General features: G+C 37.9%; 1 protein-coding gene across 1 annotated transcript; it reads left to right on the forward strand.

Moving 5' to 3' along the window:
• The first annotated feature begins 6,787 nt into the window (after positions 1-6,787).
• On the forward strand, positions 6,788-7,711 carry LOC128100937 (olfactory receptor 4C45-like). Its single transcript, XM_052723674.1, has one exon. The coding sequence runs from the start codon at positions 6,794-6,796 to the stop codon at positions 7,709-7,711; it is 918 nt and encodes a 305-aa protein (XP_052579634.1). The 5' UTR covers positions 6,788-6,793.
• Positions 7,712-11,381: the final 3,670 nt, after the last annotated feature.

An 11,381-nucleotide genomic window follows, 5' to 3' on the forward strand; every position in this document is an offset into this window, starting at 1 on the left:
ATCCATCAAACAGAGTAGTAGTAGTAGTAGTAGTAGTAGTAGTAGTAGGTTCTCCTCTCTGGTCTATGATCTGCCTAGCCATAGATTCTAGGCCCAATAATGATCTCAGTTTTGGGTTTCACCTTGTGGAGCATGCCTTGAGTCCAATCAGAAGGTTGTTGGTTGTTCTCATAATATTCATATCATTGCACCAGTGGGCATGTCTTGCCAGGTCAGTCATTATTGTAGCTCACACAGTACACAGCTAAGCATTCTGTTACATCCTATTTCTCAACACGCCCTTTGGTCTGGTAGTATCCTGCTGTCTTTTCGCTTTGGCTCTGTAATTTAGTCCAAGGTAAAGTAATATAATGTTTCTGACTTTGTTCTATCTACTTACAACTTTTCAGCTTTCTGTGATCTTATAGTGTTCCACGTGAATTTTAGGATTTTTTTTTTAGTTTTGTGATAAACGTCTTTGAAATTTGGATATGAATTGGGTTGTATTTAATCCAATAGATTGATTTCTGAAGTATAGTCATTTTCAAAATATTTCTGTCAATATAGAATAATGGAATATCTTTCCACTGTTTATTGTCTTATTTCTTTCTTCAGTGCCTTGGTGTTTTTTTTATGAATATTTTCACCTCCTTAGTAAAGCTTACTCCTAGATAGTCTTAAAGAATCATGAACAAAAAATAAATATTTTTTTATTTCTTTCTCAGAAAGCTCATTGCTGGTGTGTATGAAAGTCATTGATTCCCTGTGTGTTGGTTTTGTGTGTTCCTGCTTTACTGAAAATACTTGTTAAATAAGCAAGACTCTGTGAGATCTTTTAAATATAGTATCTTGTTGTCTGAATATAAAATAGATTAATATCTTTCTGATTGTTATTCCATGTATATATTTCTCTAGTCTTATGCTCTAATTAAGATTCTGAGCACTGTCCTAGTTTGTGTCTCTATTACTGTGATAAACACCATGACGAAAAGGATCTTGGGAAGAAAAGGATTCATTCTTCATCACAATCCATCACTGAGGGAAGTCAGGGCAGGAACTCAAGCAGGATCCTGGAGACAGAAACTAAAGATGGAGACCATGGAGGACTTCTACTCAATAGCTTTTTATTCATGGCTAAATTACCTTGCTTTTTTTTTTTAAAGTAAATATCAGTTTATTTTGGATTTTTTTCTTTCTTTTTTTATTTTATAATTTAATTTAATTTTATATATCAGCCACGAATTCCCCTGTCCTCCCCCATCTCGCGCCCCGCCCCTCCTCTCCCCCCCCCCCAGCCCACTCCCCATTCCCATCTCCTCCAGGGCAAAAACTCCCCTGGGGATTGAGTTCAACCTGGTAGATTCAGTCCAGGCAGGTCCAGTCCCCTCCTCCCAGGCTGAGCAAAGTGTCCCTGCATAGGCCCTGGGTTCCAAACAGCCAGCTCATGCACTAAGAACAGGTCCTGGTCCCACTGCCTGGGTGCCTCCCAAACAGTTCAAGCTAATCAGCTGTCTCACTTATCCAGAGGGCCTGATCCAGTTGGGGGCTCCTCAGCTATTGGTTCACAGCTCATGTGTTTCCATTAGTTTGGCTATTTGTCCCTGTGTTTTTTCCAATCTTGGTCTCAACAATTCTTGTTCATACAAACCCTCCTCTTTCTCGCCAATTGGACTCCTGGAGCTCTACCCAGGGCCTGGCCATGGATCTTTGCATCTGCTTCCCTCAGTCATTGGATAAGGATCACTTGCCCAGGGGTGGCACCACTCAAAGTGGACTTAGCCCTCCTCTATCAATCATTAATCAAGAAAATGACCTCAGACCTGCCTGGAGGCCAATTTAATGAAGATATTTTCTTAATTGAGGTTCCCTCTTCCTAGATGACTCTACCGGTGTCAAACCGACAAAAAATATAACTAGCATAAGCACTACATTGAATAAAAAAAGAAAGCGTGCCATATAGAAGTTTGTTTCTGTTTTATTTCATGCAGTCCCCTTTGACAGTTGATTGCCTTATTTTCTGAGAGATTAAAGTCTTAGCAAAATATCCTTACTTACATCTCAAGGCGTACTCTCTACTTTTTTTCTCCAGCAGTTTGAGAGTTTTGGGGACTTCCATTGATGTCCTTGACCCTTCTGGAGTATATTTGTCCTCAGAGTCAGAGATAAATATCTAGTTTCTTTCTTCTACATGTGGATATCCAGTTTTTCCAGAACTCTATTGAAGATGCTGTCTTTTATCTAATGTGTATTTAGTAATTGACTTCATAAGTTTCTTTTCCACATCTTAGATTAGTTCCTCATCTACTTAGTTGGATCCTCTATTTGATCTCTGCATCTTAAAAACATAATACTATGAAGAGCTAGAATATGGAAAGGAATTCTGTAAAAACTCACCTCTGGACATGGCAAGCTGTTATACACAAGACATGGCTGTTCCAACATGAGGTCTCCACAATAACAAGCATGGAAGCTGGGCGGAGATGGCACATATCTTTAATCCCAACACTTGGGAGGCAGAGGCAGGCGGATCTCTGTGAGTTCCAGGCCAGCCTGGTCTACAAAGCGAGTACCAAGACAGACTCCAAAGCTACACAGAGAAACCCTGTCTCGAAAAACAAAACAAAAGAACAAGCACTGAGTGAGGAGATTATCCTGATGCCCAACTCCTAGGTGACAAGTTACAGGCATTGATGGATCTTAATGGAGGGAGTTACTTTTTTTGGAGGTGTCAGGAGAATTGTGAAGTTGCTCATTCCTCAGTAGATGACCCTAAACATATACTTGAATGGGCAGCACTAGTTTCATCTAGTGGATTATTTTTTTTAAGCTGACTGCAGTAACTACTATGATGCTTTGACAAAAGTCTCAGTGTTAATTACAGGAGAAGTTGTGCTCATGACTTATCTCCCTGTAATATTTACAGATATGAGTATGAGAGTCCTGGGTGGAAAAATGTGGTATATTCAAGTAGTAAAGGGAAGACAGGGTATGGAATAAAGGAGAGGAGTAGAAATGAGGGGGAAAGTATATAGACTAGAAATATGAAAATCTATAAAAAATATTGTATAGTAGGTTTGAAAAAGATGGACATAAAAGGGACTTTTCTAAGAACCTGTACTTCACAACACATTGAACACTTGAAGTACAAAAGTGTACCTACCTAGTCTGTCCAACAAAGACAGCACCAGGTTCCACACAAGCTTCCATGTAGCCCTTCCATGTCTCACTCTGGAGACGAGACCATGAGTCATAGAGTTGTACTCTTTGGTGAAATTCCACAAGTTGAGGTCAGCTCCTGCTGTGCTCTAGTCTCTTCTTGTAGTTGGGTCCATTCCTGGAATATTTAGGTCCCATAACTTTCTCTTCTGGAGTATGACATAAAAGAAAAGATTGTAGGCATTGGAAATCTCACTATTTCAAATTCCCACATCCCTCATTCTGCACTTTCCAGAGATCTACTGAGAACTCTTTAATCTCTGGCTTGGATTGCCACAAGTGACTGAATCCTGGACCAATTTCCTCTTTTGCCTCTTGAGGAATTGGCTTCAGGCTTTATTCTTGGCCCCAAAGCTGTTGGCTGAGCTGTGCTGGCAGCAGGATTCCTTGTCTTGTCCCTAATGGCAAGTTCTCCATAATCATGTGGGTTTAGTTTCATTTCATTCTGCTTTGTTTTGTTATTATGTCACCTCTTTCATGGACTTCCAAAGTTCTTCAGTTTCTCTGTGTGGAAGTCTCCTCATTCTTATTATTTCCTTGTTTTCGACTCTCATTCATTGGCTCACACTGAGGAGGAGCCTGTAGTCTGCCATCTTATCCAGAAGTCCAAGTTTGGTTTGGGTTTGGGTATTTTTGTGGGTGAGGGGAGAAGGGTGTTGTCCATGTAGTGTAATTCTCTATTTAATTAGGGTACCGTATTAAGTGTTGGCCATATAAAATTAGTTTTGAAGAATTCTTCCTTCTCAATTTTGTGGAAGAGTTCAAGAAGTGCTGTTATAGTCCTACAAGATGATGGGAGAATTAACAAGAATAGCCAGCTGGTTCAGGGATTTTTTTTTTCATGATGACCTGCTTTAGACTCCAAAAGGAATCAAATTTAAGCATGTGCTCCAACATAAATGAATTAAAGTCATTACTCTAAGTGAAACAAGGTATATATAAAGAAGGGCTGCATGAAGTTCATTGGTAGAATAGTTTATAGAATACAAGAATAGGAACTCATTTCACAACCCAAATGCATTTCTGAAAGAAGCCACTGCTAATGATGACTGTGTGAACCAGGTGGGAGTAAGCAGAAGGCCTTGGCAAAGATTTCCAAAGAAGCAATTATCAATCCTCTGGGTACTTGCTAAGCCAAAACATTACCAGACCCTCCAGACTATGCAAATCTATTTAAATATTTCTTTAGCATCAAGGAAAGAAGAATTAAAACAAAGGGTCATTGTGTCAATGAAAAGAGCAGAGTGGGAATCAATAAGATGATTTGTTTAAGAGCAGTTACTCTTAATATGGGCAGGTTTCTAGGGAGATGGAGTTAAAGAGGAGCTTGAGTTGAGAAATGATAGGAATTCTCTCTCCATGTTGTTAATAGACTCTTAGGAAGCAAAAAAAAAAATGCCCAAAAGGGTAAGGGAGAAAAGTCTAAACCATTTGATTTTATTCTCTTATACATGTCAAAGGTGCATATACTAATGTTTTATGATTTGCATAATTGGGCTTTATTCTCAGCATTGTTACCTGGAAAGAACACAGTCTATTACTGTGGTATGTCTGAGTGTATGTATGCATGGGGGTAGGGGTGTAAGTGTATATATATTCACACCACCAGTCACAGAAAATCAAGAATGTACGAATTAAATCCTAGGAATATCAAAGTTCCTAACTGAAATACTTCATTTTTTGGAGTAAATGCTGACAATAGGACCAATAAGTAAATAGATAGATAGATAGATAGATAGATAGATAGATAGATAGATAGATATGTCTAAATTAAAGAATTGTCTAGAAAAAAATATTAATTCCAATGTTAGCTTCGAGAGTTCACTGAGCACTGTGCTAGGTGTGCCTAGAGGGGAAGAAACAAGGACTGCATCAATCAGTAAACAAAGGAATCCACAACCAACTACAACTGGTAAGTGAAAATTAAATCTTTTCTCCCAAAATGTAAGCAGATTAAGTTGATTCATCCAATTTATTCTCACTGAACTAGACTTTACGGTTATACACTTAACTTGAAGTTTTATATTTTTCTGTGAAATTAACTTAGACACAATAGCATGAAAATACCATTGGTGATTTTACTTAATTAGATGATGCTGAGAATGATTGCAGTCATTTCTAAAATACTGTGGTTAATGTCTGCATCTCACTAAATACATTGATTCTAGATGGCTGATTGTAATGACTTGAAGTTTTTCCTGCCTCATGATTTCTGCACTGTCACTTTGAAGTTAGGATTCGTGAGTTAAACTTACTGAGAATGATTAACTATATTGTACCCATCTATAGACGTCATGAACAGAGTAAAGACACTCTGGGACTAAATCAAATTGAAGACCAAATGTGCTCCTTCTCACGTCCTCTTCTCCTCACTCTACTGGGCCTGAAATAGTATGTATGCTGATGAGCTCTGTATCCAGAATTTTATTTTTTGAAGCTGGGATAGGGTGAGGGAATTTTGGGTATAATTTTGGGTAGGTCTTAGGGGGAAAGATAAAAAAGTATAAAATATCTCAGCTCATTACTAACAACTCTAATTCATACTTAAAAGTCTGCTTCTAGTTCATTTAAAAGAATATGTTGTACTCTCCTCAATATTTTTTCAACTTGGCAATGAAAACTAGAAGTTCATCTTGTTTTGGGTGAATTTACTATTAAAAGAAAAAGTGTGGTGTCTTAGCTAACCCTGTCATTTGTGTCTTATCAATAAAAATTCAGGATAACCTCATATCTAGTTTAATTCTAGTTGTAAAATATGATTAGGGAGAATAAATTTGCCTACTTCTGAGAATAACTTTAATATTTGAACAAAGTTCAAACATAAGAAAAATTTATTCATGTAATACTATGGTGTTTGGGGGAAATTTTGTGTCACTTGCATGTAAACATCTAAATATGGAGAAAAGAAACATGAAAGAAATTGTCACGGAGAACCAGGGATAAAATCTGGAATGTAGTGTGCTCAATGGGCTGTAAGTTTTGTGGTTCTTTGAAACCAGGAAAGAAGATAACTCCCTCCAGAGCCACATCTCTATATCTAGGAGCAGATGAAATGCTCTTATGAAATGATCTTCTATGAAAGAGAAGAATTGTAGATTAGAGTGTGAGAGCTTTAAGTTCAGCAACACTTGTCTTTGTAATGTATAATGTAATGTGTTGTTGTTCATTAAATACTACACTTTTTACAAAAAAAAACTATGTAAATAGACAAAATTTCAGTAAAATTGAAATTGATGCTATCTGCCCTCCAAAAAAAACAATGAAATAAGCCATTTCAGGGACTGGTCAGAAAAAAATTTGGAAATCACCCTTTTCATCTAAATAATGATAGGTTTCTTGTAGCATTTATCAGGTCCTGTCACTATTTCAAGAAAATTCACTAGGAATAATACAACCTAATTCTGTTCTTCATACCTGCATGGGATGTAATATTATCTGCAGAGATGAGCAGAAATGCAACTACATTGGCCTCAGGGACCAGAAGTAATGAGATGATGTAGTATTTCACGGTTTCATTTTAAGTATCATCACTGGGACAACCTATGGTTTCTTTTCAGATGACCATATGCTCACAGCCTGAACTAAACTGACAGAAAGGATGAGCAATGTCACAGAATTCATCCTCCTGGGCTTGACTCAAGACCCAGATCTGCAGAAACTCTTATTTATTGTGTGCTTAATAGTCTATTTGCTCACACTGGCAGGTAACATGCTCATCTCAGTCACCATCTTCATCAGCCCAGCCCTCTCTACTCCCATGTACTTTTTTCTGTCCTATTTGTCCATCATAGATGGTTTCTACTCTTCTTCCATAGCACCCAAAATGATCTATGACTTGATCTCTGAGAAGAGCAGCATATCCTTCAATGGCTGCATGACTCAGCTTTTTGCTGAGCATTTTTTCGCTGGGGCTGAAATCATCTTGCTGATTTCCATGGCCTATGATCGTTATATAGCAATCTGCAAGCCTTTGCATTACATGACCATCATGAGAAGACCTGTGTGTGTTTCCTTGGTGGTAGCAGCTGGAATTGTGGGATTTGTTCATGGAATGATACAGACTACATTTATAGCGCAGTTGCCCTTCTGTGGCCCCAATACCATTAATCACTTTATATGTGATTTAATACCACTTCTGGAGTTGGTCTGCACTGACACTCATACTCTGGGGCCCATGATTGCTATGAACAGTGGGTCACTGTGTTTACTTAGTTTCTGTATGCTGATTGCTTCCTATGTGGTCATCCTTCACTCCTTGAGGAAACACAGTTCAGAAGGACGTCGAAAAGCCCTGTCTACCTGTATCTCTCATATCTCTGTTGTCATCTTATTCTTTGTACCTTGCTCATACTTGTATGTAAGATCAATGACTTCCTTCCCCATTGACAAAATTGTGAGTGTGTTTTACACCCTGGTGACACCTCTGTTGAACCCTTTAATCTATACCTTCAGAAATGAGGAGGTCAAGAAGGTTCTTAAGAAACTCTTGGGTCAAATAAGGTCAAACAAAGATTAAAGAAGTCCAGTGATTTTCTATATTTAGATAGTAATATCTAGTGATACTCTATATGGATTTCTTTTCCCTAAATGATTTAAATTGATAATATCTATTATACTGTACATCAGAATTAACACATGGATGACTTTCATACTAATGCAATAGGAACAATATAATAACACATGTAGAAAATGTGTATGAACACATCAGAATGATAAGAATTTCTGTGACAATAAAAAAATTATTATTTCTTTGTTCCAATTTTGCATAGTATCTAAAACAAATTATTAGGAACTATTGTCACCCTAGTCTGCTTAGAATGTTTTTCTATGTTGGAATTTGTTACCCCAGCTTACAATGTTCCTCCTCTTCTTTCTCACCCTTTCTAGCTTGTAGTGACCTTTACCCTGTCCTCAACTTCAATGAGGTCAAACAAATGGCAACAAATGCTGAGGAGGAACCAGGGAAAGGGGAACCCTTATTCACCTTGGTGGAAGGGTAAACTAGTACAGCCACTGTGGAAAAGAGGGTTTTTTCAAAAAAACTAAAAATAGAACAATGTCCCTGCTGTAACACTCCTAGGCATTTCCTCAGAGGACTCTAACCCACAACAGAGATATCTGCACATTTGTGTTAGTTGCTGCCCTATCCACACTAGGTAAGACATAGGATTAACCAAGGTGCCTATCACTTGTGAATGGATGATGAAAATGTGGCAAGATACACAATGGATTTTTATTCCACACTAAAGAAAAATGAAGATAAACAATTTTCATATAAATAATTGATTCTAAAAAATAATATATGGAATGAGATAACCCAGATCCATAGTGACAAATACTGTATGTTCTCTTTCACATGTGGATCCTAGCTTAAATGTTTACATTTCTGTATTTAAGTTAAAGTCCCTATAGATAGACCCCTGAAAGCAAGAAAAGAAATTAAGAAGGTATGAAAAGGGAAGGGATTTGGAGAGGAGGAATAGTAAAACACACATGATGTGAAAGCAGATGTGTAGATACTAGAGATTGAAATGTTTAAATGGGGCGGGGATGGGGGAAAGTGAGAGTGATGGGGAGGGACAAGCAGAAACTAAGGATGTATGAAAAACCCTGTGGAAACCTGTGACTTTATAAACTAACGAAAGGGGACCATAGCCTAACCTGAGTCAAAGTCTCTATCGGTTGATTTTTTTGCTGCTTAATTTTATTTGTATTTTTGCTTGTTTTTAATTACTTATTTTATTTTTGAGATTATAATACAATTACATCATTGCTTCCTCCCTTTTCTCCCTCCAAACCCTCTTGTATAACCCTGTTTGCTTTCTTTTAAATTCCTGATCTCTTTTTTGTTAATAATTACTGTTACATACATTATGTATATCCATATGTATATTCCTAAATACATAAATACAAACTGCTCAGTCTATATAATGAAGAATTGACAGAAAGATTGTAAGAGCCAAAGTAGCAGGGACTTTGCTCTGAGATTGTGTCTCCTAGTAATGTCCAAAGCTACACCCATGAAGTCTCACGGACATGATTGCCTCAACATGAGCTGAACAAGGAAAACAGAAATAGACATGGTAGTGTGGACAAGGCAAAGGCCCAGAGAACTCAAACCTACACAAAGTACAACAGGCAATGAAGGAATGCTGAAAGCTGGAGAAACAGTCTTCTCCAGGAAGGAAGGAGCACATCAATTGATTATCCAATACCAAATGGTCAGTGCTGGAAACATACATACAAGTGACATAATTTTTAAAAGAGTTTAACAAGTAGATAATGCTGCTCTCAGAAGCCATAGTTTACCCAACAAAAAAATCTCTGCTAAAGGAATAAAGTGATAAAATGACTCCCAATGCCATTCTGCTATACCCATACCTGTGCCTCACTCACACATCATAAGAGAAGATTCCTCCTGCAATAGGTGGGAACTAACACAGAGGCCCACAACAGGACAGTGTACAGAGAATGAGAGACCTTGGAACACTCAGTCCTAAATGCAATGTCTTCATCAGACCTCTCCCTTCAGGATTCAGTGATCTATGCGAAGGAGGAGAGAGAAAGATTATGAGAGGCAGATGGCATGGATGACTCCAAGGAAACAGTGTCTTCCGACACAACAAGACTGGGGCACATGTGAACTCACAGAGACTGTGGCAGCACATAGAGCATTGTACGGGTTCAATTCAGACAGGGTCCCAGGCTGAGAAGGGGGAGTGGACATGAACTTCCAACCCTAACCAAGAAGCTATCTCCAACTGACATCAGCTTGCAAAGGAAAAATTAGTTCTCTCCAAAGAAGTCTCACCGGGTACATTAACCACACTTCAGGTTAGGGCCTATGCCCAACAGTGGATGACAAACACAAAATGAACTCCCTAGTATTTTTATAGACTTTATGCCTCATCCTGCTTTATTTGCGTATTTTTCTGTCTTACTAGAGTTGCTTGTATATTATGGTTTCCAATTTTGGCTTTTTAACGGGTTTTGTTTTGTGGTGTGTGTGTGTGTGTGTGTGTGTGTGTGTGTGTGTGTGTGTGTAGTGTACATTTATGTAAGTATGTTTCATGTTTTTCATTTGCTCTGGTGTGTGTATGTGTATGTGATGTCCATGTGTGTAAGTATGTTTCATGTTTTTTGTTTGCTCTGTGTGTGTGTGTGTGTGTGTGTGTGTGTGTGTGTGTGTGTGCAGTGTCCATGTGTGTAAGTGTGTTTCATGTTTTTCATTTGCTCTGGTTTTTTTTTTATTCTGGTTTGTTTGGTGGTTGTTTGTTTGCCTGTTGGGTTTATAAAGAGAGAAAGAAGGATATGGAGTTTGGGGAGGAGGTTCTGGGATGACCAGGGAGAGGGGAAACTGTGATCAGAATATAATATTTAAAATTTTATTTTCAAAATCAATTCCAGTAATGCACAGGATGTTTGAGCTGTTGTTGAGGGACCTTTGTAGCCTCCCGAAACAAAACCAATTACTGACACCACTTTTGGTGGCCAAACACAACTAATTGCAAGAACCTTTTGCTGAATTTAAAAGGTTGCAAGAAAAACAACCAAATGATCATCTCATTAGATGCTGAAAAGGCCTTTGACAAAATACAACACCTCTTCATGATAAAGGTCTTGGAGAGATCAGGAATACAGGGAACATACCTAAACATAATAAAGGCAATTTACAGCAAGCTGACAGCCAACATCAAAGTAAATGGAGAAAAACTCAAAGCAATTCCACTAAAATCAGGAACAAGACAAGACTGTCCTCTCTCCCCATATTTATTCAATATAGTACTTGAAGTTCTGGCCAGGGCAATAAGACAACATAAGGAAATCAAGGTGATACAAATTGGAAAGGAAGAAGTCAAGTTTTCACTATTTGCTGATGATATGATAGTATACACAAGTGACCCCAAAAATTCGATCTAGGAACTCATACAGCTTGTAAACACCTTCAGCAATGTAGCAGGATACAAGATTGACTCAAAAAAATCAGTAGGCCTCCTATATACAAATGACAAACGGACTGAGAAAGAAATCACAGATACATCACCCTTTTCAATAGCCACAAATGATATAAAATACCTTTGGGTAACTTTAACTAAATAAGCAAAGGACTTGTATGACAAGAAATTTAAGTCCCTGAAGAAAGAAATAGAAGAAGATGTCAGAAAATGGAAAGATCCCCCATGCTC

The sequence above is a fragment of the Peromyscus californicus genome, unplaced genomic scaffold, assembly GCF_007827085.1.
Source record: "Peromyscus californicus insignis strain IS unplaced genomic scaffold, ASM782708v3 Scaffold_7__1_contigs__length_154581171, whole genome shotgun sequence".
Classification (NCBI taxonomy): Eukaryota; Metazoa; Chordata; class Mammalia; order Rodentia; family Cricetidae; genus Peromyscus; species Peromyscus californicus.

Excerpts from the sequence above, each read along its gene's own strand:
- LOC128100937 (XM_052723674.1), top strand. The coding sequence starts at position 6,794 with ATGAGCAATGTCACAGAATTCATCCTCCTGGGCTTGACTCAAGACCCA.